Source organism: Sceloporus occidentalis, unplaced genomic scaffold (assembly GCF_023333645.1).
Source record: "Sceloporus occidentalis isolate IW3139 unplaced genomic scaffold, rSceOcc1.0.p SCAF_1, whole genome shotgun sequence".
Classification (NCBI taxonomy): domain Eukaryota; kingdom Metazoa; phylum Chordata; class Lepidosauria; order Squamata; family Phrynosomatidae; genus Sceloporus; species Sceloporus occidentalis.
In genome coordinates this window covers 299,169,422-299,197,385 of record NW_028316981.1, presented here as the reverse complement: position 1 = coordinate 299,197,385, position 27,964 = coordinate 299,169,422, and the positions used below count along the sequence as shown (strand labels likewise).

General features: G+C 41.8%; 1 protein-coding gene across 1 annotated transcript in view; it reads right to left on the bottom strand.

The window, feature by feature from the left end:
• Window positions 1–27,964, bottom strand: part of CCBE1 (collagen and calcium binding EGF domains 1) — a 183,789-nt gene that overhangs the window by 14,673 nt on the left and 141,152 nt on the right. The window contains exons 3-5 of the mRNA XM_089486884.1: window positions 16,948–17,000; window positions 6,552–6,686; window positions 2,512–2,649 (exon numbers count right to left, since the gene is read on the bottom strand). Of these exons, the coding sequence (XP_089343010.1) occupies window positions 2,512–2,649; window positions 6,552–6,686; window positions 16,948–17,000 (326 nt within the window). The remainder of the gene's footprint in view (window positions 1–2,511; window positions 2,650–6,551; window positions 6,687–16,947; window positions 17,001–27,964) is intronic.

Here is a 27,964-nt window from a genome sequence, read left to right as displayed (position 1 = left end):
AATAAAGAATTAAATAAATACCACTACATCCTACTGTCTCTTGCTTACTTCTTTATTTATGTATTCATTTATATCTTGCTTAACTTCCAAAAAGCTGGAGGTGATGTACAGGTCTCACCTCGCCACTTTACCCTCTCATGAGGTCTGTCAGGTTTAGAAAGAGTGACCAATGCAAGGTCACTTACTGCTTATCATGACTCCATGGGATTTCAACTTGGATCTTCCAAATCCCAAGCCAATATTCTAACCATGGATTATAATGTGCCAATCAGTTTGATCTTGTCTCACTTAAATCTTGGTATAGCATCCAGACATAAATCTGTGATTCTTCTTCATGGAGGCTGGAAGTTGTTTAACTCATTAACTGCCTTGGTTTATCTTCAAGGGACTTGCGTTTGAATACCGGGGGGGGGGGGGGAATGTTATACCATCTCTGCAATATACAAGACAATCTTTCAGGTCACAGAGATGCTTCTCTACTTGGTACCTTTTAACACAGTCAAACCTGCAGATCTAATTCATTCTCCAAAAGCCAAGGGAGGCAGACAGCTTTCATTCCTTTGGCACTACAGAACAAATACACAGCGATTAATCTTCTCCATGCTATTATTATTATTATGCTGGCTACTGTGATTAGAGCTAGGGCAAAATACCAAGAGTTTTATTAGCATTTTATTAACTTTATCCATAAAAAGGAATTTATCAGGAGATCTGCCTCAGCGACCTAAACACTGCAATATGAGGCAGCTATTCTTAGCAGTGGATCATATGGAAAGGACTTCTATGGTGCAGGTATTTGTATCTGCCAGACGATGGCACCCTAAAGTAGAAGCAGAAGGCCAGGAGGCCAGATAGAAAGTCCTATTTTATTTGGTGCAATGTGCTGGAAATCTGGAAAGAAAAGATACATAGGTTGTAATTTCAGATCAAAGGTGATTCCTGATGCTCATATGCATGATTGGATTCACATTTGTTGTTCTTGTTTGTCAAGTTGCTTCCAACTTATGGCAACCCTAAGTGGCTTTCTGGATCTGATAGTATGTGACTCACACAAAGTCACTCGGTGGGTTTCCATGGCTGAACAGGAATTGAACTTTGATCTCCAGAGTTGTAGTCCAATGCTCAAACCTCTCTACCATGCTGGCTCTCCTGGTTCACATACAAAAGTGCTATTATTCAGATTGTTCCAGTTTGGTTTGCTGGAAAAAGCAGGCAAAACTCTGTTGTGACCTGCACTTGCCATATTTGGAATCAACTCCCAAAATTTGATGGGGTATTGTTTAGGTTATACAACACAACTTTGTGATAGGATACTTTACCATTTCAACTTTAATGTGTTAGTTCAAATCCAGTAATGGGTTGACTGGAGCTCACCTATTGCTACCAGCAGCTTGTGATGTCAGTGTGGTGATAGTGGAGCACTCCATCCTATGGGCTGAGGTGCAGATCCTGACAGAAGTTACCCTTGCACTGCCTTGGAGCCATCTATGGATGATCTCTAAACCATATATAAATGATCCCTCCAGGTAAGAAGGTTGCTGATATAGGAAATTACTAGGAAAAGGGGCTGCACAAATACTTCAGTTTCATGTGTTGATCACACAAGCAAAAAAAAAAAAAAAAAAAAAAAAGGTACTGAGGACAGTATTCACAGTGTAGAAAATCTCAGCATGATTTAAATGTTTAACAAGCTTCCAGCCCTTATGAAAGATGCTTTGAAATACATGTGGGATCTCAGTAAAGCAAAGGATTGGGCTTCTGTATTTCTCATAGCATCTCATCCTTCCCACGGCTAACAAAAAAGAAAGTAAATCACTCAGAGAAAGCAGATACAGAAGGAATAACAGTTTAGTGATGGAGCAACATGCTATTCATGTCAAAGACTGGGTCCCCAGTGTGTCCAGTTAACAGGGCTGGGACAGTGTCTGATAATCTGAGAGCTGCTCCCAGTCAAAACTGACGATATTGGGCTAGAAAGACCAAACAGTGATTTTGTGCAACCCAACTTGTGCACAGTATGCATAATTACACAACTTGCACAAACCAACTATGGTCCATAATTTACACAGCTCACATGAATCCAACTTGCACAAATAAATTCTGGCTTTTAATTTAATTCTCCAGCTTTAAAGTAGATGAATGTGAAGAGAAATTGGAGGGGAAAGTGAGCACTAGATTTGCAATGACAATAACTGGATAGAATGGGTTCAAATCCAACAAGAGAACTTTAAAATTTGAGATATACAAAAGTTATAGATATTTTTCATCTTCAGAGCCTTTCCATAGACTTGTTTATTTCAGCATTTGAGAAGCATGTTATTGCTGGTCAAAGGGATACTACTGCATGATAAAACCTGAAAGCATTTGAAACCATTATTCAAGATTAAAGATGCCTAGTTTTAATTAAAAAATCAGCCTGCTGGACTGGCTTGTAGAACTGGGGCCTTAGATTTCTGCTGTCTATAGCTAATCACTTGGAGGCAATATATTTAAGAAACATTAGCCTAATACCTTTGTCACCTTTGGTGCATGTTTTCCCATCCTCTTCACGTATATAGCCTTCTTGGCACTCGCAATGATAGCTGCCAGGGGTATTGACACAGATGTGGGGGCAGAGTGATTCATTGCTTGTGGTGCACTCATCAATATCTGAAAAGAGATGAAAGTCACAGTGGGTGAAAGGGGGTGGAAGAAATGGAATGATTAGAAATAAAAATTAACCAGAGCTTAGAGACATTATATTCTTAGACTACAACTCCACACACACACACACACATGGGGTTTCTGGGTGTTGTAGTCTGAAAAAGTTCTTTTTCCACCTTCTGAATAAAGAGACTTTTCAAATTTGGACTAACTGCATAGCTGAGCTGAGAAGTAGAGAAAACTCCTTGCAAGCAAAAGATCTCATGTTCAGTCAATAGCATCTCCATTTAAAAGGGACCAGATAGCACATGATGAGAAAGGCCTGATATGCTGGAGAGCTGTGGCCACTCAAGAGTGGTAGATGTACAAAGGCATGTCTGCAAATGAAAAGAGGCCTCCTATGGCATAGTTCAGTGGCAGATAAGCAAACAGCCTGCTGACTTGGGGACCTGTCACACTATGCAGTTATTGTACTATGATTCCATTTTAACTGCCATGATCCCATCTTTTGGAATCCTGGGATTGGCAGTTTAGGGACGGGTTGGAATCCTCAGCCTAAAGCTCTGCTTTTGTTATTTGCAATCAAGTCAACTTTGATTTATGGGGACTCTATAGTGGTTTGAGTGTTTGACTGCAACTCTGAAGACCAGGGTTCGATTCCCCATGGCCATGAAACCAACTGGGTGATCTTGGATGAACCACAGTCTCTCAGCCTCAGGGGAATGCAATGGCAAACTTCCTCTGAACAAAGAAAAACCCCATAATAGGTTTGCCTTAGGGTTGCCATAAGTTGGGAATGACTTGAAGGCAACAACAAATGAGACTTCCAGGAGTGCCAGTCATCAACTGTCCTGCTCACGTCTTGCAAACTTTGGGCTGTGGCTTTCTTGAATGATTTAATCAGTCCACCTATAATGTGGTCTCCTTCTTTTCTGACTGCCACCCACCTTAACAATCATTATTGCCTTTTCCAGTGAGTCATATCATCTTATGGTACATCCTAAGTATGAAATCCTCATTTTTGCTCCACTCTTATCTACCAAACTACAAACTGCATGATTCCTTAGGATGTTGCCATGGCCATTAAACTAGAATCATAGCACTATAATTGGGTAACGTGAAAGAGTCCCTGATAGAAAGCAATTTCCTTTCTTTGTAATGACAGAGCTTGTTTAATGATATAAACAGCAGTTTTCTGGTATATGGTGAGAAGCACAGAGGGATAGACACATTGAGAAAAGGTAGGGAAGAAGCTAGAACTGTATTTCTTTATTAAATGTATACAGATTTTTTTAAAAAAATTCTGACAGAACTTTAGTAGTAATTTATGTAATCAATTTTAGTAGTAGGTTATGTAATCAAGAAAACAGTACCCTAAAAGCATGCAAACTATATAACCTGAACAGCAACATTAAAACATACCTACCTGCAGATAGGAGCACATCTCCTATACATAACTCAATGGTAGAAAGTGTAGTCTCTGGAACATAACCCCCAGACAACGTGCTCTGAGGCCACAATAAACTACAGTTCCCAGAATTCCACAGCATTAAGCCAGGGCTATTAAAGCGGTGTCAAACCAGATTATATCTCTAGTGTGGATCCAGCCTATGACACCTGTGCTACAATTTATTTGTTATCTGGATTGATTAATTGCTTAATTAAAATTCCACCTTTCTCCTAGCACATGCCCCAAGGCAGTTTGCAAGAAATTAAAACAAAGTACAGCTAAAAAAACCCTATTATTACAGAGTGTTTTTAAAAAAATATAAACAATTATGTTAAAAACACAAAATTAAAACAGTTTAAAACATATTTAAAATACATTTTAAAAGATAAAAAGAACAGCATACCCAATTAAAAGCTCCTTCTGACATAACAGGTTAAAAGCTAAAGGCTCCCTCCTCAAATGTGTCTATGATGGTGATGGGACTGAGGGAAAACCTCCTCAAAAGATCCCAAACTTTGGAATATTCGTTTAGGGAGATTTAGGGGTTGTACAGACTGCCCCTAATGGGCAGCCTGCAGCCGTCCCTTTTACAGCCAGATCAGGGCCATGACAACTGCACACCACGGCCCCAATCTGGCCTTTGTAGGGCACAATAGCTGCAGCACTGCAGCTTTATGACACTCCTTTAGCACTGCGTCATGAGGATGCAGCACCAGAGGAGCGCCGTGATGCTATGCGCCATGTGATGCAGCGCACTACGTCATGCCAGCCTGGGGGCAGAGCCAGGGCATGCGTTGTGTAGACACTACACCCTGACTCTGCCCCCAAGCTGGTCCAAACTGCCAGTGTGCACAGCCTCTTACTCCAATACCCCTACTTGAACCTGAACAGGTTAAAAGCAAAAGGGTCTCTCCCCTAATGTGCTTGTAATGGAGGTGGGACTGAGTGAAAGTTCTCCCCCAAAGATCGTAAAACCTGGGCATCTTCTTTTAGGGAGATTCACTTCTATACCGCCTACCTGAACCTGAACTTATTTTTGACTAGACATATACAGAGATGCTGTGCCAATGAGGTGACGTAGAGAGAATGCTGAATGTAAAGAAGGGAGACTAGGACCCTGCTTGCATAGGTCAAATAAACTGGCTCCCTTGCCCCCCCAGTCCTCTTGGCAGAGAGAATAAATGAAGCAAGGCCCAAATTATGATTGTCGTTCAAATAGACTGGATGATGTTTGCCATGTTCAGCACCAGAACTGGACTATAATCCCCTTGTCATGCATTTTAAAAGTTACCTTTTGATCTGGATTTTTAGGGAAGACCTGGAACTCACTGTTCCAATGCTGGGCAGCTGTTTGAAATTAATTCCACTGAGCCGCCCGGCACATCTGCCACTACCACCAGTTGCTCGCTCTAAGATCAGACCGAGATGGCCAACCATGTGATCTGACACTGGGCACTTCATCCTGACCTCAGAGCAAAGTGATCTGTGGCAGATGCATAGGATGGTTCAGTGGGACGTGCATGTGAGCAAACATGGCCATGACTTTTATGCCCACCTGTGCATCTATTTACACAATGAAATGCTATTGCTTTAAATAAAACTTACTCCCATGTAAGGGTGCTTGGGATTGCAGCCTCGCAAGCCGTTTCTGTGAAGGAGTACTTACTCATTTTTTATTCCTGTCTTTTTAAAGTTTTTGATAAGCCAAATAACCCAACTTCTTTTGTTTTGGAATTAATTGATCTCTTGCCCAGTTACATTAATGATCCCTCTATGCTATGTTAACACTGGAACATGAAACATGATTACTACAAATCATTACTACAAATCACAGTTACATACTTAATGGCTGTACTTAAACCCAGATAATCATGTACAGCAGTGTTGAGGAAACTTCACTCTTGCAGGCCAAGTGCCAGGGCACACCCACTCACAGCTCTGCTTCACGTTCTTGATTATTTACTTTGTCTCATACTCTACATCTTACTTAGTTATGCATCTGTAACTAAGTAATGTCCACCAGCTTGACTCCAACTGAGCAAAGATCAGTATCACAGCTATAATCCTAGCTGTCTTTCGCTTTGTCCATATCCACGGCTGATGTGTGCGTCTCAACAGGTTGCAACTGAGATAAGGGGCACCTCAACAAACAAAGGGTTCTCTAACACTGGTGTATTGTAGGGGCAGGCAACTGCAACCCTCCAGATTCTTTTGGTCTACACCTCCCATTGGCCTTATCCAGCATATGTGAAGGTGAGAATTAGGGGAGTTGAAGAAGCACAAATACATCTGATTGCCCACTCTTGGGATACAGGGTGGCAGCCCCAGAGGAGAAATTACAAGAAAAATGCTTCCACAATTTTTCATGCACAACTGTGAAACCACATGCCATAATACCATAACAATAACAATATTAGGTAAGACCTGGAAATTCCAAAAACAGTATCTTTCCACGCACCTAAGCAATAGGGTTTCTCCCTGTTCCTGTGTCTTTCACGGTCATATCGGTAACCAGGGTAGCAGGTACATAAAACACGTCCAAAGTTGTCTGTACACTGTTGTTCACAAGGAGCATCTGCGCAGACATCATAATCTAAAGGGGTGGAATGTAGCTGATATTAACAACTGCAAATTGCTACAATATTGCAAAACTAGTGGGGATTATGGGATTATTGTCTTTACATTTCTGAAGCAGTTACAGGTTGAGTCTCACTTATCTAAAATGCTTGGGACCAGAAGTATTTTGAGTTTTGGATTATTTATTTATTTGGATTTTGGAATATTTGTACTTGCCTATAGCTACATAATGAGATATTTTGGAGATGGGACCCAAGTCAATTTGCAACATTTTAAAATAATTTTGTGCATGAAACCAAGTTTATGTACATTGAATTGTCAGAGAGCTAAGGTAACACTATCTAAACCACCCATGAAAAAAGTTTTGGTTTTTGGAATATTTCAGATTTTGGCATTCCATATAAGGGAGACTCAACCTGTATATTAAAAGTAGTTTAATATGGAAAGGTAGATTTTTTAAAAAATACTTTCTCTTTCTGTTTTGGACAAAGAATTATTTCAAAATATTTATTTCTCTGCTTGTCTTGACAGAAAAATCGTCTGTTGCTAAACAATGATTGTTCAATTATATTACTAATTGATGGTTCTGTAAAACATATGTGAGAATGTTATCTTTCTACTAAGTTTGTTTAAAGCAAGTACAGTGCTCCCTTGCTTTACATGGGGGATCTATTGCGGACCCCTCGCATAAGGCAAATACCATGAATGCTTGAGCCCCATTGAAAATAATGGGACTCATGCATGCGGTGCGGTGCAGCGAGCACGCCACAAGCATGTGCACATTGCTGGCTCCATCGCACGGCTTTCAGTGTAAGCTGAAAGCTGCATACAGTGCATATGCATATGACGCAGGTACACTGTACACTAACCTGACAATGATAATTGTCATAGATAACGATGAGGAGAGTGTTACATTGTTGAGATGATATATCTATCAGTGAATGCATTGTATGCCTCCACAATGCTTTTTGCAGATAGATAACTGGTATTTTATAGGATTCAAGGATTGTAGACTATGATGGCATTGGTGGCTTCCATGACATTGGATAAAGCAAAAGCCTGCTATGAATAATCTGCCCACTATTTCACAGATAACACTGTCTGGATTTGCTGACTTAGCACCTGAGCTGATACAGTTCCAATGGATGTAACTTTGGCCCTTGTTTGTCCACTGTTGATGGAAACTTGTCAATTTGTGTACCCCGAGATGTAGACAGGATCTCTGGAGAGGCAAGAGCCACCAGATGTGTACTTGGCTTTCCTAGCTAATTAAACAGGCCAGAGGAGGATTGGCTGAATGGGAAGTGATTAGTGACTCTTTACAACAAGGCAAGATCCCAATGTTCCTGAAGGAGGCTGTGGTGAGGCTTCCCCTGGGGAAAAAAAACTTCCCTGGATAGGTCAGTCTCCAAGCTTCCATTTTTGGGCAAGATACTAGTCTCTGGTGGCTTCTAAACTCCAAGGGTTTCTGGATGAGGTGGATTATCTAGATCCATTTCAATCTGGTTTCAGGCCTGGTTATGGGATGAAGAGAGCTTTGGTCACTTTGGTGGATGGCCTACACAGGGAACTGGACAGTGGGAGTGTGCCCATGTTGGTTCTGCTGGACCTCTCAATGGCTTTTGATACCATTGACCCTAGTATCCTTCTGAGTTGCCTCTCTAGGATGGGGCTGGAAGGTACTATTGTACAGTGGTTCCATTTTTTCCTGGAAGGGCGCTCTCAGAGGGTGGTGGATTTCTGCTCAATGTGTGGACCCTCAAGGTTTATTTAACATGTACATGAAACCACAGGGAGAGGGAGTCTGGGTTTTGGGGATCAGGTGTCACTGGTATGCTGATGATACCCAGCTGTATTACTCTATTCCACCCAGTTCCAAAGAAGCTGTTCTGAATGACTGTCTGAGGTCAGTAATGGATTAAATGAGGGAAAACAGACTTAAATTGAATCCAAATAAAACGAGGTACTCGTCATAGGCAATCCCAATCCGGGTATGGCGATAAACTCCCTAGTTCTAGACGGGGTCACACTTCCCCTAAAGCTACTGTGTTTGTAGCTTGAGGGTGCTTCTCAACTTGTTGCTTCACCTGTCGTCCCAGGTTGATGCGACAGCCAGGAGTGCCTGTTATCAGCTTTGGCTGATATGCCAGTTACACCCCTTCCTGGAATGGGAAAACCTTGAAATGGCTGTACATTCGCTGGTAACCTCTCGTCTCGATTTCTGCAATGCGCTCTACTTGAGGCAACCCTTATGCCACGTTCAGAAGCTGCAACTGGTCCAAAACATGGCAGCCAGATTGGTGACTGGGAGTTCCAAGTTTGATTCTATCACACCTATCTTAAAATCCCTACACTGGCTGCCTATTAGCTTCTGGGCACAGTATAAGGTGTTGGTTATTACCTATAAAGCTCTACATGGCCTGGGTCCAGCTTACCTGAGGGAATGCCTCCTTCCATATAATCCTTCCTGCACTCTCAGGTCCTCAGGGAAGAACCTACTACAGTCACAAAGAACTAGACTGGTAACTACTTCCCAGAGGACATTTTCTGCTGCCGCTCCTAAAATCTAGAACGATCTGCTGGATGAGATCCACCAACTAACATCTTTTGAGGCCTTTAAGAAGGCAATAAAAACAGATCTCTTCCGGCGGGCCTTCCCAAAGTGATCCCCTAATTTCTCTCTCCGCATGCCTAAATTGTTTCTCTTCTCTTCGGACTGATTCGAATGCCTTTGATATTATTGTTTTCTCTTTTTATATGCTGTTACCCGCCTTGATCCAACACAGGGAGAGGCGGGTTATAAATAAATACTATTATTATTATTATTATTATTATTATTAGACTGGATTGTGTCTAATGAAGCTTAATGTAGACAAGACAGATGTGCTCATGGTCAGTCAAAAGAGAGATCTAGGAAGAGGGATCCAGCCCATCTTAGATGGGGTTACACTCCCCCTGAAGGCCCAGATTACAGTTGTGACCATAACTATGCCTTGTCCTTAAGATGTTGAATCTGACTACAGTAGTATATACCTTGGTTACCTTCTGTTTGAATTACTGTATTACACTCTGTATGGGGCTGCTTTTGAAAAGTGCTCAAAAACTTTAGGTGACCCAAAGAGCTGCAGCTAGCTTGTTAACTGGAGCTGGCTACAGGAAGCACACAACTGTCATGTTGTAACAGCTCTGTTGGCTGCTGGTATGTTTCTGGACACAATATAAAAAGTGCTGGTTTTGACCAATAAAACCCTCTACAGCTTGAGTCTCTGTTATTTGAAGAACCCAATATCTTTATGAGCCCTTTAGAGCACTAAGATTGTCTGGAGAGGCCCTTCTCTCCATCCCACCACCTTCTCAGGTTTGTCTAGAAGGAACAAAGAAGAGAGCCTTCTTGGTGGCTGCTCCCAGACTTTGAAACTCCATCCTTTGAGTTTGGGTTTTACAGAGTGACTAACATTGGGCTTTTAATGCTATCTGGTGCTTTTTTAAAGGTTTATATATCATCCTTTAATTACTTTTAATATTTTAATGCATGTTTTAACTTTATAAATTGTTTAAATCTAATATTTATATTTTTATTAATGCTTTTGTATAATTTTAAATTTGTATTGTTTTTAAAATTTTGCTAGCGGCCTTGAGTCCAATTACTGGGAGAAAAGCAGGATATAAGTAATAAATTAAAATAAAATATTGAGTTTCCTCTAGGTTTAAATGCGAACCTAAAATGAACTATCCAAATTGCTGAGCCCTGTTCTTCAAGGATAGGTTTACCACCTTGAATAGCTCCTTTAAACATCATACTAACACCCAGAAGAGATTCAATGCCATGTTGACATGGGAACCACCAGCTGGGAGAACTAGGCATAACTGCCAGCTGATGCTGAAATAAGCAGTCCACTTCTTTCCTTCCATTCACCCCTCCTTCCTGCAATAAAATAAAATGCATTATGTAATATTGGTACAAAGTCAGTTTCCATGCCTCACTACCAATTTACTGCCTGTTCACTATGAGGACAGACATCTTGGAGCACTGTAATGACGCAGTATGAAAGATATGACTGGACAGAGGAGGAGGTGTCATCACACAGTTATTACCATAGATATACGGTCACCACATTTCTGCTTATGTTTGCTCTAGGCAAAATAAGTTGATTGATGTGAGTTAGCTATTGCAGTAAGAGGCTTTGCACCCTTCTTTTACAAGGCTAGACTGGAACAGCCAAGGCTGAGTAGCACTGCTGATGAGAAACATTTGCTACTAGGTCCATCCAGCCATTCATGACAGCTTCAAATGTAGCACTGTTTTTATGAAAATATACTTAAAGGAAAAAGAATTTAGAATTCTACACCATGACTTGTGGATTCCTGCACAAATTCCAAAGACCATATTCTCCAACATGAGCTTGCCTAAATTTTAAGATCTTCAAGGAAGACCTTTCCTTCAGTTCCATTGACACTGGAGATAGATACGGCAGGGATATGAGGCAGGACCTTTTAGGAAAATGCTTCCAAAGTCTAGAATTCCTTGAGGATAGGAGGATATGTTCTGCCCCCTTTCTTTTGTCCTTCTGCCAGCTGGCAAACATATTTTTATTCAGAAAGGCCTTTGACATGCAAAGGTTGGGTGTATTATTGTGGATCCATCCAGTTGGGTGTTTTATTGTGTTTTCAATTAATCTGATTTCATGTCAAGTTTTTATCAAGATTTTATTTTTAATCTGTACTTTGAGTGCCTTTTTTTTGCAGAAAGGTGAGATGTAAATTAAATTACTAATTAAAAATATTTTTGCTGCATATATCCAAACTGACTTTAACTATGGCGGGCTATAGACCGCCCATTTGGGGCGGTCTGGACCCGCCCCTTTCCCCGAAGTATCAGGGCCTCAGCGGCTAGAACGGCAGCCGCTGAGGCCCCGATCCACCTCTTTTCAGGCTGCGGGGAAGCAGCAAAATGCCGCTTCCCCGCAACCTGAGAAGGGGTGTCCCTGGGGCTTCAAGCCCCAAGGACACCCCGCAGCGGCGGGGAGAAGAGAAAGGGGCCACTTGGCCCCTTTCTCTTTTAGTCCACTGGGCGCAGCCGTCTGAAAGCTGCGCCCAGCGGGCTAAACCAGGAAGGAGCTCCGAAACGAAGCTCCTTCCTGCTCCGTGTTCAGGGCACACTAATCCCCTGGCGCGGAGCAAGGACGTCACGTCCGCACCGCCCCATCTAGAGGCGGTGCGGCCGTGACATCCTCACGGCGGCGGCCATATGGAAGGGCCACCGCCGTTTAGTGCGTGACGAGCATGCACTAGGGTTAGGGCGGTGCGGAAGCACCGCCCTTTTGTAACCCTAGTGCGTGCTCGTCACGCACTAAAGTGCCGGTCTGTAACTGGCCTATGATATGCAAAGTAAGTCTCTTTGCTTTCCTACTGGCTGCCACCACACTGAGTGCATATGATGTAATAGAGTCAACTATCTTTTGGGTTTCGCATTCCTACAGTTGTTTCTACCCTCATTTTAGTGACAGATTTTACAGAGCTGGAGTTCCCAAGTGTTTTCTCAGTATTGGCAACAAAGCCAAGATAGGTGAAGTCACTGACTACATTTGGTTGCCTGCTAAGGTTTTCATCTATACTTTGGTTTTGACCCAATACATTAACATCAGGCCTGTGTCAGGTTGCCAAAATTTCTAAGACTTTAAGCTGGGTTGACCAGCACATCTGCCGGCTATAAATCAACCCGATAAAATCAAGGTGAGTCTATCCATTAACTACAGCATGTTTTGGTTCACAGCAAGAGTGTGTCAGGTTAAACAGATGCATCTGTCTTGGCAGGATAACACTCATAACAGTACAAGATCAACCCTCAGCTGCCAAAGTAGAGAATGCATGACCCATAAAACACTACTCTTTTGAATAACACACAGTAAGTGTAAAGCTTTAATATATGATGAACAGGCTGAGCTCATCTATACAGTATTACAAAAGAGGTGCAAATGGCCCCATATGTGTTAAAACATGGCTGTCATCCTGTTAGTGATTTGCAATGGCATAAGCCCAATTGACACCATCATAATTTGTTGCTCCTTTTTCCCCTTCATTATGGAGAACGGAATTCCTACTGACCTTGTGCAAGGCCCAAAATGTCACCCAAACCCTATTAAAACCATCTGCCTCTATAGCAGAAGTAGAACAATGACATCATCTGCTTCGACCTCCAGAAGATGGATGGTGTTATCTTGACAAATTATGTCATTGGCCCTTTACAGACCTCCCGAAAAGGGGGTCTGCCAGCGCTTCTGCTTGCTCTGTGAGGGAGCTGCAGCTTCCATACCGTGGGGCTCCCTAGCGGCTTCTTTTTGCGCCGTGGAAATTACGCCACAAGGCGCCAATGGCACACTCGTGACATCATTTCCGCCATGCGGCATGCAGACACTAGGCGTTCGTGACATCAAGATGGCGGCGCCCATGTAGAATGGGCACCGCCATTTTGTATGCACCAAGCGCGTACTAGGGTTAGGGGCGTCCGGAAAGGATGCCCCTTTCTAACCCTAGTACGTGCGTGGCACATACTTTCTGCCCATGCGGAACAGGCCATTATTTTGCATTTGGCTACAAGAATATAGCCAGATGCTTCTCTGATGCCCCCTGCACTCCATCATTTGCTAAAAGGTTGTCGGGGGGGGGGGGGAGGGGCAGAGTCCTGCTGCTAAAATATGTGTTCAGGAAGGGGTAAGGGGAGATGTAGTGTAGTTCCATATGCTGAACTTTTATATTATGCCTTTGCAATCCAGGATCTCAGCCCAAATATAAAATGCCCTTAAAAGAGAACATGTGGCACTCAAGGAGTTGTTGGACTATGGCTTCTATTGTATCTGGCCATTGGTTATGCTGGATAAAGCTGATAAGAATTGGCCCCCAACAACAGTTAGAGAAGGAGTAGGCAAATACAGACCTGAGGCCACATGTAATCTTGCCATTCTTTTTGCAGCCCTTGACCCCCAGATTCCTTAGACTGCCCTCTTCCCAAAAGGGTGACCTGATTTTTCTGGAAGTCTCTAAAAGAAATCATCTTTAAATAGGTTAAAGGCTTATCCCTGCCCTGTTTAACATAACAAACAAACAAACCCTGTGAAGTTGAAGGCTTTTCATGGCCGGCAGCCATAGTTTTTTGTGGGTTTTTCAGGCTATGTGGCCATGTTCTAGAAGACGTTTCACCAGCATCTGTGGCTGGCATCTTCAGAGAATGCTTGCCTGGAAAGGCAGGAGTGATTTGCATGTGTATTGTTCTGTTGCTACTGGCAAGCCTCAGGGTGGGAGGGTATGCAAAAGAGGCACCCTGCTTTTCAAAACCAGAAGTAGACTTCTAGATACTTTCATTTTTTCCTGGTTGCTTGTTTCTGATCTAGAGATCCATAGACTGTGAAGCCCTGTGCTAAAGGCCTGCCTTCTAAGCAGTGGTGCAGTGGTCAATTTCAAAGTGCAGGCCCTCAGCAATATATCAGATTCACAGAACGTCCAAAAGTACAGGTGGCTTTTGATCTAAAACGATTTCCAGCAGCTTCAATTGCATCTGCTAGGAACGTGTCTTTTGTAACACTACCCACCAAATACTATGGATTACAACAGGGATAATTCATGATATATTGCTACAGGGAAAATCCACTCTTTCCCCAGTTACTGGGAGATTGCTGCTAAACTAAAAAAGAAAAGAAAAGAACAAAAAAGAAACAAAAGAAACAAAAGAGTCCAAGCTGAGCACCAGAGAAATTCACAGTTACTGCTAAGCAAAAAGTTTCAGGGCTTTAGCCCTGGTTCCATTACACCACAGCTTTTAAGCAGCTCTTCATGTTGTTGTGTGCCTTCAAGTTGTTTCTGATTTATGACAACCCTAAGGCGAACCTATCATGGGGATTTCTTGGCAAGTTTCTTTAGAGGGGGTTTGCCATTGCCATTCTCTGATGATGTGAGAAGGTCACCCAGTGAGTTTACATGGACAAGCTGGGATTCGAACCCTGGTCTCCAGAGTCCCAGTCCAATACTCAAACCACTACACCATGCTGGCTCTAAGCAGTTCTTCAGCATAGCTGAATTTCCCAAGGGTGGATTCAGTAGAGTGTGGAAGAATCGAGTTAAACAATGGCAGAGAGTGGCATTTAGATAGTATCTTTCCTTTTGATGTGGGGAGTCATGAGCATGCCCCTGGCAACAGTGGCTTGGGGGAAAATGAGAAGAGACTAATCTCAAATGTCCACTTCATTTTATTAAGCCCAGCATGTTTCATGATTTGAAATAGAAATCAAGAGCTGGTAAAGGCAAAATTACTTGCTTTGTTCAAAATATCTTAAAACATAAAATGTATCTATGCATGGCAGGTACAAAATGCAAACATCTGAAATTTTGAATCTGCTTGCTTGTAGTTACTTATTTATTGCAAAGGTCCCTAAAGGATGGAATCTACATTCACATTTGGAATCCATATTCCAAAATCTGCTTCTGCTTGATATAATGAATATCACTCATAGGAGGGTGTGGGAACATCAGTAAGCTGCTTTCTGGGCAACATGGGAACAGACCAACATCAGTGTGGAAACTCTGCGTTGAATCCAGGAATGCCACCATTTATTGTTGTTGTTTTGGTTGTGTGCCTTCCAGTCGTTTCTGACTTATGGCAATCCTAAGATGACACTATCATGGGAGTTCTTGGCAAGATTTGTTCAGAGGACAGACTTCCCCTTAGGCTGAACGCATATGACTTGCCCAAGGTCACCCAGTGGGCTTCATAGCTGAGCTGGAAATTGAGCCCTGGTCTCAGCCTAACACCCAAACTGCTATGTCACACTGGCTAAAATAGCTGTGTCATGATTTAAATCAGGGTGGGGAAAGTAAGATCCCTGAACTCCTCCAGAATCCATTATTTTTCAGTTTTCTGCCCCCAGATGCCCTCTAGAAGTCATAGGTTGCACTTTTGCCACATTTTGGGAGTGGTGACAAGTCATTTACGTCAAGATGAGGCTTTAAAAAAAAGCCAGTAGGGACATTTAAAAGTATTTTTTTCCAATTTGCATTTTTAAGAGCATTTTCCCCGATTCCCTGAGGGACTAATATGATACCCCAACACCTCACAATTGCACATCTCACTGTTAGACAGAAGGCACAGAAATGCTACCCATCATCTCTGTCAGCATTCTGAAGTGTTACTTTTGGATACCAACTCACAGAAACCACCAGCTATCTAGTAGCTATGCTTCCTGGAGAATACTGGCAGTTGTGCTTCAAAAAGTAACATTGCCAAACTTTGATACATCTCCAGAAGGTCAAAAGCTAGGAGTGCAATGGTAAATGTAACTGAGGGATATAGGCCTGGTATAGACTAGTGCTATGCGCTGGCCTGGGGCCAATTTTAGGGCTCGGGAGAATGGAGCGTCCGCATGCTCCCGAGCCCTACCGCACCGCCGGTGCCATCATGGCTTGCTGCCATCCACATGGGGCCACCATGATGACATACGCATGGCGCAGCATCTAAATGGTGCCACGCTGCATGTATATCATCGGTGTGCATGAAGGTGGCAATGGCGTCGCAGGTTCTTTTTAGGGGTCCCGGAGGCCATGCTGTTTGGTTGCTGTGGCCTCCGTCAGGAGTAGAAAGGGCCAGTGTCTGGCTGCCCCTTTCTCCCTGTCTATCCAATCCCTTATTTATACAAATGAGTGTCATAAAGTGGCGACTATGGAGAATCAGAAGGGAATGCTAACCCACATTCATCAGGTGAATATTCACAACTATGAAGTCAGACTGGAGAATGTGGATGTGACTGTGACCATTAGGCTTGGCTGTCCATATACACCAATGACTTACATGTCAGTGGGATATTGTATTGTAGTCCAGGCTTTAAAAGAAAAAGAATTAAATAGCTGACATTTTTGCTAATATTTTCCAGAGAGGTTTTGGAAGGTGTGTGTATATATATGAAGTATTCAAGGGCTGAAAAAAGCCCTACAAGATGTATGCAGAGAGAAAGACAAAGACAGACAGACACACACACACACTAGTGTTGGCAGGAGTTTTCAGTTCAGTGGAGCAGTGAATCCATACAAGTGTGGAACTATCCAAAGTGCTGAACCTTAAACCCAAATGACGTTCAGAACCTTGGACAGCATTCTCAAAAGTCAGACCGGACTCACTGTCCCACCGATATTTAACAAAGTAAATTATTGATCTTGTATGTATTACTAGCACAGTTAGGCAGTGTTACTGCAAAGACAAAAATGGGGAAATTAAGAACCATTTAACTACATACCTTCAGGAATACATTGTCCAAGAACAAACTTATAACCCTTACAGCACTTTTTCCTGTAAAGAGAAAAAAAGTATACATGAAAAAATCAGTAAGATGCTTGTCCTATGCATGTTTCACAAAAGTAAACATCCTCTTGAATTCAGTAGAACTTTCCAAAAGTAAATAGCAGCACAATGGATTTTGGCATCATGTGATGTGGGAAAAAGTAATATTTTCACTTGAAAGCAAGGGGTATGGACTGCATGCACCTTACTTTCCAGGTAAATATAGCTCCCGGAAGTGTGGCCCAGCTTTATAACAAGGTTTACATTCTCTCATGCACCTAGCTTTAAATGCTCTGTTCTAGGGGGCTGTAGGAAATTAAAATAACAGACCACACAGATAGATCATACCAACACAACTTGGAGAAGCATAACAAAATCCCCGCAAAAATCCAACAGGGGACCCAGGACAGATGCCAGTGGTGGGCTCTGTTGGAATATGGTGTTATGGTAGCTGTCCAAGTATTTCTGGTGCTGAAGCCAAGCCTAGGTACAGAGAAAGCCATACCCATTTACAGGAATAGGAACTTGATAGAGTTTATAAGAATTTGATAGACCAAGCTTGAAAATGTGCTGACTGTAGAAACAAGTTAAAATTTTGGCTACTGCGACTTACAAAATGCACTGCTATAAATTGCTGTCCATAGTTTAAAGGGGAGAAAATAAAATAGATTAGTAACATATTTTTACCCACATGCTAAGGGATTAGCATAACATGTGGTCTCGCTGTTCTACAAAGAGGTCCCTTTAGATATGAAAAGGATTCTAAATGATGTGAGATTTTTCTTTTTCAACCAGCTCAAGATATGAACATTTTCCGGATGAGGGAGAACACCCATGTGTTTCTAATACTCCATAGTCTGAAGCAAGCCATTTATATTTTGCATGGTATATCTAAGAAGAGGGGGAAGCAAGACACAGCAGTCTTTCAAGTACACGTCAATGACTAAAACGTCTGATAAGAAACTTACATTTTTTTCTTAATTAAAACTGGAGGCATCCCACATTCTTTGCTTTGAGAGTATGCACTTTATTCGTTTGTGCTTTCAAGTCATTTCCAACTTAAGGCAAGCCCATCACAGGGTTTTCTTGGCAAGATTTCTTCAAAGGGGATTTGCTCTTGCTTTCCTGAGAGATTAGGATACCAGTGGGTTTCCATGGCTGAGCAAGGATTTGAACCTTTGTCTCTAGAGTCATAGCGCAATGCTTGAATGTATTAGTAGGGCCAAAAGAGCCTACTTCCAACTCCCTGCCCCATGCAGCTTTATTTCAGAGTAAAGCCATGTGGGGTAGGAATGGGAGGGTGCTGGACCCTCTCCCTCCTTGTCCTCTGTGGCTTTACTCTAAAGTAAAGCTGTACAGGACAGGGACAGGGGGTGCCAAGGTGTCGCCCTTGCTGCTGTGCGCTGTGGCACGGGGCAGGGAGCACTCACCGGGTGCCACCCCCTTCTGTGGTATCACCTGGTGAGGTCTGAACCCCAAACTCCTTAATGACACTACTGCTGCCAGATGTGAAAGAGAGATGGCCATGGGATTTTCTGTCTCAGATGTTGAAAGAACTGGAATGGATCTGCAGACAATATATTTCATAGCTCTGGGAGAGGCATTATTTGCTTCTCTGTCTCAGGCAGAAACACACACACGCTTAGCAATCTCAGTCCTTACATAGTTTCCCTTGATTGTCATTAACATTGCTGAGGAATGTGAAACCAGCAGAACGTAGTGAAAAACACACTCACTTTCAAAAATGGAAAATGAGATATTTCAGTACATCTTGGGAGAAGGGAAACAAACAAAATCTGGCAGTTTAGTGGACCAAGAAACGAGGAGTTAACTTTCAATGCAGACCTGTTTATTCTATGGAAAATCTCCATAGAGCCTTTCTTGAGCTTTTAATCAAAGAAATGTAATGCAGCAAAGTTGCTTAGGAACTGAAACAACCCCCTAATAAAATAATGTTGAAAAAGCTTTTTCAATTTTAATATTTATAAGGAAGCTTAATTATAACATGAAACATATAACACATTTTAAAAAACCACAATAACAGAGACCACTAACATGACCCTTCGCCTTCCTACTCACTTCCTCTGCTTCCCACACACCACTAATTGCGTATATTTAATTTTTATCTAAAATTATTCCTTTCTAACTCTACCTTTCTAACTTTTACCCTTATATATATAACTTTTAATATAAATAATCAAAATGATGAACCAGAAGAAACTTGCTTAGCAATGACAACAGTTTTAAGACAGAAAATCTAACAATATAATGTGTATGCAACAGGATTCATTTAAATACTGTGTACAAAGATAAACACATCTGAGCCAAATGAGTCTTCTTTGGTAGTACAGTAAGGAGCAATGGATCTCCACAGCCATTCAAAATATGAAAAAAGTATGGAGAAAGAATGATACAAAAAATATTTTAATACAAGTACAATTGCAGAATCAGTAGAACCTGAAAACTGTAATTCTCACTTCTACAAAGCCATTAAAGGCATAATCAGTGCCCCAAATCCATGGATTCAACAATCCATGGCTTGAAAATATTCAAAAGGTATAAATTCCAAAAAGCAAACCTTGATTTTGCTATTTTATATAAGTGACATCATTTTACTATGCCATCATATTTAATGGGACTTGAGCATACATGGAGTTTGGGTCCTTGAAGCAAACCACAGGGATATAGCAAAGGCCCACTGTATAGGAATCATATCCAGGATTTCAGTCTGGCAATCCCCTATAAGTCAGTACAGATAGCAAAATATCATAATAGAATAGGCATAATATTTGCATTTAAAAACCAATTAGACAGAAGCTGAACTTTTGCAATGATGATACAAAGCCAACAGATCCAGAAAGAAAAGATGCTTATAAAAGGTGACAGTCCTAGATCAAATACACAACCCCAGTGCTTGACTGCAGTCGTGCAACATGACAAGCCATAGATCCTGGTTGACTGGATACAAACAGAGTATTAGTACAGGTAGCCCCATTGCTCCCATTTGCAGTAAGAGTGGCTAAACAAACCATGGAGCAAATCTGTGGTTTGAAAATTTGGTCATCCAAATGTGTGCATTCAGGTTTCTTGTTTCTCTTTTCACAAACCAAAGAAAGAAATAATGGGTTCTTTCATTTGTTTGCTGGGAAATAATCTAGAGTCAACTGTGCTTTCATTCAGACAAGATAAATACAGAGCAAAGCAGAGCTCCAATGTCCCCACTTCAATGGGGAGTGTTTGAGCAGCATGTATTAGCACAAGGGTTCCAAGCATAAGGGTGGCCAAATGGAGAAGAAAATAAGGTTCTAACATCATGAGTAGTCGCATGGAAAAGAGAAACTCATTATGAGTTGTAGCTTGTATGAGAATTCTATAGAAATTCAGCGTCTCACAACTCTTAAATGTACAAGTGCCCTGTCCTGCTCTTCATGTGGCCACCCTCACTGGCCATAACCAATAAACTGGAGTGATGGGGGTTGTTAACTGTTTTCAAGTCAGTTTTATCTTCTGATGACCTTATGAATGATAGACATCCAAATCACCCAGTTATCAGCAGCCCTGCTCAGGTCTTGCAAACTTGGGGTTGTGGCATCCTTGTGTCATCTGGAATGTGGTCTTCCTCTTTTCTGACTGCCTTTGCTCTTGCCAAGCATCATCTTTTCTAATATCTTCTCATGATACAGTCAAAATACAACAGTATCAGCTTAGTCATCTTAGCTTCTAGGGAGAGTTCAGGACTGATTTTTCCTCTAGGATTCATTTATGGTCTTATTGTCTATGGCAGTCCATAGTACCCACTGAATTTTACTCCAGTTCCACATTTCACATGAGTTGATTCTCTTCCTATCAGCTTTCATCACTGTCCAACTTTCACTACCACACACAGAAATCAGAAATATTGCACAGGCAATCCTGACATTTCAGTCATATATGTTCACCCCTGAGGCTCTTGTCTAGTTCCTTCATAACTGACCTTCCAAGTCTTAGTCTTGGTCTGATTTCATGACTGCAGTCTCCATTTTGATTAATGACTGAACCACGATATAGAAAATCTTTGACTATCTCAATGTCTTAATTGTCTACTTTAAAGTCAAGTAAATTTTACTGGCTAGTCACCACATGTCACCACAGCCATCTAGACACATGTTATTGGCTTTCTATGGAAAAAAAGCCACATAACGGTATTCCTCCTGAAGAAAAAGCCTTTATTATCAACCCAGGCAATTTTCTCTCTATTCCTAAACCTGCCAGACATACAATCTTGCCTTGATTGCATAAGCAGCTTTGACAAGTCATGTTTTGAGTGCACAGGACAGTGCAACTCTTTAACCTGATACACACAGTTCTAAATTGCAAGGTCTAATGTGACCTCTGGCATTCCTCATGCCAATTGTGTTTCCCAGAGGCAATTTATCAAAATGACTGACAGCAAAGTGGGTTATTACCAGATGTGTTTTCTAGGCAAAAGCAATTGTCAGACAAGACGAAACAGGCTGACCAGCATTTTCGCACCAAATTACTGGAGTTCACTTTTGTAGTGACAGGAAAGCAAGTTGCTATTGGTCTATTCAAATGCTTTGATGGTGGTTCCAAGCACTGCATATTTAAGTATCTCATGTTCACATTGCACAACTAAGTTCTGGGGATTTCTTATGTTCTTTATACACTCATAAACATAAGGTAGGGGTAGGAAGTATGCAACTCTCCAGAAGATGGGCTGCAATTTCCAAACACTTCTAACTATGGGTTACTCTAGGGTTGCTGGAAATTGCACCTCAAAAATCTAGAGGACGGCATGATTCCACAACCAATGCAATAGGTGAAGGTGACAAATTTGCTGCCATTTCTTGTGCCATAAGCACTTGGTGGTGCTTAACCTAGGGTTGCTGCTACATGTGAAGTTGCTTGTGATACTTTCAGAGTGGTGAACTCTCAAATAATCAACCATTTGTTTAGTTCAAAGCAGCAACTACTGGACACTGAGACTTGTCAACTGACCAACCGACCGACCGACCGACCGACCGCTAAGACTTCAGTCTTCCTGAGCATACCATCTTGGACCTCAGAACAGAATGCATTCGCCTCACTGCGGAGGCAGAACGCTTTGCCGCCGTTTGCGGCAAAAAACTACAAGCCCCAGGGTGCCCTGGGGCTTGTCCGGCTTCCCCATTGGCCAATAGGGCCGGAAGGGGCGGCCCTTCCGGCCCGGGGCGGCGCTCTGGGAGCCGGACTCTATGGTGCAGGGCTTCCGGTCCTCCAAGGCTGCTCATTGGTGGGCTCGGCCTTGGGGGCGGAGCCCCGCAATTTGACGCTGAGGGGAGGGGCCGAGTGGTATATATATACTGCGCGGAGGCCTCTCCCCTCAGTCGGCGCTTGGCTCCAAACAGGCACGGAGCGAAGCTGGAAGGGAGTTAGCCTTGAGCTTTCCCGCCCGCCCACCGCTTATTCAGGTGGTTTCTTGTCACAACTTTTCGGCAGCATAGGCCAGGATCTGAATTTGGTTGGCACCAGGGCTATGGAGTTTTGGTTTGGGAGTCACAAGGTACCCGGGGGCGATAAGCGAGGGCGTTTGGCCATTGCGGGGGCCAGAACGCAGGTGCGCCTCCCGGTGACTAGGGGCTTTGTGAATGGGGGAACGCAAGGCATGGTTTGCGCTCAAGCAGTGTTCCTTAGCCCCTAGGTCATCCCAAGCACCGGGTAGGGACCCGGCTTTGGATAATCAAACAACAGGGTGGTTGTTTGATTGCACAGATCCTGACCTTATGCTTTGTGCCAACCCTACCAATGATTTAATAAAGTTGTGGCCTTTCTCCCAAGTTTGTGTTCTGTGGTTATTTTTGACAGCAACTACAAGGCAATGGTCCTTGAGCTAAAATAAAGCAAAACAAATAAAAATCCCCTACAAATGGAAATTGGAAAGACAAATAGCAGAACTGGAACATATCCACAGATCCCAATCCATCAATACTGGGTTGAACAGAGACAATAGTTTCCTGGCACATTGCATACTTTATAACACTAGCTAACTCATGGGGGCTCTCCTGGCCAGTTTATCACATCTCCTTTCTGGTTCCCATGCTACATTCTAAAACTCCCACCACCATTCATAGGCTTATCTATTCACCTTGGCTTTAGGCAACATCCTTCCTCCTGCCTTCTCCTTCAATGACCATAATTAAAACTGAACTTGTCACCTCATCTCCATAACCACAAGTTTTGAACCTCTACTGCACACACAGCCTGCTTATATAGATCTGTCCCTGGACTATCCACTTCATGTGTCTGAAGAAGTAGACTCAAGTCTATGAAAGCCCATGCTACCAGCTTCTTTCTTTCAGTTGGCTTCAGTGGTGCTACAAGAGCTTCTCAAATAAGGATGGAAATGTAAAGGAGTGTCCCTTTTAGCACAATATGTATTTGTAAAATGCAGCTTATTATATGGTGCATTTCCTGTGAATCTGAAGGAAGATACATTTTCCATTGAAAAGCAGTATAAATATATTTGCTCAAACTGATTTTCAGGTCTGGAGAGTTGATCTAACTCTTACAGAATTTTAGGTGCAAATTTTTGACAGGAACAATTATAGTTTTTGAATAAACCCATGCATATTTATTGAACCAAGAAGTTGCACAAAGCCTATTTATTTTAAGTTTACATCAAAAAATTCTTACTGTAACCTTTGCTTCTTTGCCCAGAATTAATATGGGCATCTGCAAGCATGTCAGGTAAGTAACACAGTAGCTGGTGAGATTTCAGCAATAATTCACATGCAAACAGATTGAGATAGCTCTGCTGTTTCAAATGACCTAACTGAAAGCTGACCTTTTTTCTTTTTTTGCCTTGGGATTTCTTGGGAGAGAAATAACAAAGTCCTGAAATAACTGTTTGCTGTCTTTCTACACTCAATGGGTTGTATCCAACAGTGTCCTTCCATTCATGGAAGACCCTTTGAAGTAGCAGGCGCTTCTGTGTACAGAAGTCACAGGAGAGGGAACAATTTTTGCTGATTCTCCACTTTTCTCCCAACAGCCTCCCCATCTGCTCCAGATGCCCTTTTGGAACTGTAGGGGGGACACTGCAAGAGAGAAAGGATATTTGCTAAAAATAATTTCTTTCCCAGGTCCATTCATGGAAGTCTCTGCTGGATCAAACAATTATTCCATGAACAGAAGAAAAAAACAGCATGGGATACTTCCCATTGTTACTTTCCCCATCATTTACAGGCATTTCTTACATCTGTCATAACAAGAACTTCCATAAGGGAACCAAGGCAGTGGACAGAGTGAGATCTTACATTATGCTTGCATAGTGTATTTCAATACACATAAAAATGCATGGTGGTTGTACTACACCACTTTCCTGTGGAATATTGACACTGCACAACCCTAACCCAGCCCTATGAGCTGGGAGCAGAAAGGCATTGGAAGCCAGTGAACATGACAAAGCACTGGCAAAATATATTTATACTGCTGAATCCAAGTTAGCAGTCTTTCGGCTCTATTCTGGACTGAAAGAAGTTCTTGGCCATTTTTAGAGGCAATCCCTATGCAGTGCAGGAATCCAAAGCAAGGCAGTTTTAAAATGACTGGAACTGAAGCGGAAATTCTTGGAGGTTCAAAACGCAGAGGGACAATACAAATGTTCTTCCTGCTATCTTCCAACTCCTAATTAGTCCCAAAGCCAAGTTTCCTTCCAAGTCTGTAAATCCATTGCCTTGCTGATGGCACTTCGTCAGCTATTTGTCTCAACAAAGGTGAGCCAGAATCCAAAACTAATCACCACACATCTGTCCAGACTCTTGGAATTCTTAAACTTCCATGACTCTTCAGTTGCAACTCCAGTTTCACACAAAAATGCATACTAGATAGAAAGCCATAAATTCCATTTCACTAACAAATCAAGAGCGAGAGGAGGAATTTGGAGCTGTGGTCACTCTGTTGCTAGGTCAACCACGTTAAATAGTAACAAGCTGATGATTTATTGAATATACTCCAGTTCAGTTTAATGCTGTATCTTTCATCAGTGGAATCACAAAAGTGTTACACAAGTGACAGCTAATAAAATTGCTTCCAAAACAGCAATTAAAACTAAACCAGCCAACATATGTGCACACATGCATACGGAGGCACACTGAACAGCACAGCATGACACAACATGATGTCCAAGATCCTGTTTGGGCACTAACACAGTGTAACAGCCCATTACATCAGTGGCTTCATTTTCTTGTCTCTGACAAAGGTGGTATCTACATGGGACAAAATACCCCAGCAGGAGCCTGGAGTATTCTGGCCCAGAGCTGCCCCAGCCTCCTCCCACTAGCTGGGCACTCCATTATGATATCAGGAAGCTGTATGTACACATGTCTCACTCTGCCACCCGCCACAGTGCATCACTCATTCTGAGGTCAGAATGAAGGGCTCAGTATTGATCACAAGGCTGGGTGCCCTGTTCTGTCCTCAAAGCAAGAGACTTGTGCCTATATTAGCATTGGTGGGTGGCACAGTGGGATGCATATGTGAACAGCTGAATGGTGTTGCAATGGAGGGCTCTAGTTCTTTTGGAAAGATCCAGAGCAAAAGGTAACTTTTTAAAATACATCATAAGGGTGGGATATACCCCAGTTCTGGTGCTGAACTGGCCAAAAGAAGCCAATCTTGGAGAGGAAACTCAAGTCTAAACTAGAAATTCATTTATGTTTCATATATGCCTTATACACACAGCTTGAAGGTAATTTTATTTACAGTATTTTTAATAACTTTGTGCATGAAACAAATTTTGTTTACACTGAACCTTCAGAAAGCAAAGCTATCATGATCTCAGCCACCCATATGGACAATTTTGGAGTATTTTTGGATTTCAGATTTCTGTATAAGAGATACTCAACCTGTTGTAAATAAGCACATTGCTGCTGTTATATAACTACAAGATCAACAACAATATGAGTTTCCCTGTGCTCAGGTTACATAGAGATTCAGTTTCCAGAGAAATCTTAAAAGTTTTAGTGTTCATATGGTTCACAACATGGCACTACCATTTTAAACGTAACACAAGTGATAATTACTTGTGGCACTTGCACGGTCACTTTAAATAACACAGTCATGGCAGATACAATACTGAAAAGTTTAACCAGTTACTGTATATTTGAACGCTCAGAAAATGTGTAAAATATAACTTTTGAAGAGAATTTAATGGTAGTACATGGCAAATGAAAAGCATATGTGTTTATTACCCAAAAAAAAAAAAAAAAAAAAAACTGATTATGCCCTAGGAAATTTTGAGTTCTCATTTTTCTTTCCACAAATTTCAGGGAATTCCCTCTTCATATTCATCTGTTTCTGACAGTTAAGAGTTCCATGATTATCTTAACATAAATTTAAATAATCATGAATCAATGTGGCACTGAATGAAAGATCTTGGCAGTTCCCTGCAACATGATGCTCTTTTAAAACCACAAGATGCCATTTAGAATCTACCTTATCCCTTGAGAGAAGCCAAGAGAGTCCTCCTGGGTAGTGTTTGCTTACTTACAGTCTGTTGAAGTTAGACGGTAGACCTCAGACTGAAAAATGTAAAGGAATTTTGCTCTTTGCTCATTCAATGAAGGTTAAGTGAAATTTATTACAAACATTGGAACATACATATCAGTAAAGAGAAAGATAAAACTACTAAGTTAGACCTGTGACAACTTAACTTTCCAAGTTATGTTAGCTATGCCTACCAATTCTGAGTACAGAGTCAATGAATAGATGGGAAAATGCATTTTAAAAGATCTGTTTTAATAGAAAGGTACTAATTTTTAATTTTTTGTTTCTTCAGATACAATCTAGAAAAGAAAGGCACGTGTGCACACATAGAAAAACAAATGTGCCAACTCATAAACCCACTGCCTGTACACGCCATTCACTTGATTTAACACTTAGAATTTCACATCAAGATTGATCCAGACTGAATTTGCACACTCACCTCAGTTAACTTAACACACACATTTTGAAAGGATCATTCAAGTATAATTAAACAGAGTTAAATCTTTTCAAATGAAACACAGTTCATAAATACAGATAACCCTTATTAAAAGATGCATCCAGACTGTCCATAAAGTCCCTGATTTTGTCCCTGTACTGTGAGATGAGAAATATTCTGCAAAATAAAATTGGAAAGAACAGCCACAAATTTTTTCTGGTATTTTTAATCAATCTGGATATGTTCAAACTTTAGAAATATTGGGGAGGGGGATACTCGGGGGGGGGGGGAGAGGATCCATGAAGATAAACTGACAGATGGGGAAAAAATCTGCAAGGCTACTGGTTACTTACTACAGGGTTCCACGTTTTATCTCTGCCTTCCCTTTCTTCTGTCATTTTGCTCCAGTATCAAATTTTAGACTGTAGGTTTTGGGGGGCAGAAACCTCTTTACAAAGCACCAAACGCATGGCAGGCAGAACAATATCCACTAGTGTTCACCTCTGAAACTTGCTCACTTTGTTCCCATTGCAGCTTGTCTTTTCTTTTTCTCACCATCTTAAAAAAATTAATCTCCTTCATGTCCAAACTCAACCTAGTCTTAGATTACATGCTTCCCCTTTTTATTCAGACCGAATGTTTCCTGATAAGCCTTAGAACAACAAAAAACAGTAAGGAAGCTCTCATACTAAGATTTGGGGTTGAAAATAGTGTCTTGTCTCACTATACACTTATGCTAAACCTTTCAACTGTCCTGATTTGGGATGGCATCCTGATTACCCCTGTCATTTCACATTTTCAACTGCTTTTAAAAAGCCACAGTCAGGTTTCCCTCCTCCTTTTGGTGGTGAAAATTGAATTCAAAGTTTTCAGTGGTGAAAACTGAGCTCAAAGCAGAAAAAAAGTTTGCACTCAACTTGGCAGGGGGAGAAATGGAGGCAGAATCTTGCCCTTCCCAGTAGGCTCAGGAAAAATCGAACTGCTGCAGCCTCTTCTGACTTGTGTGTTCTTC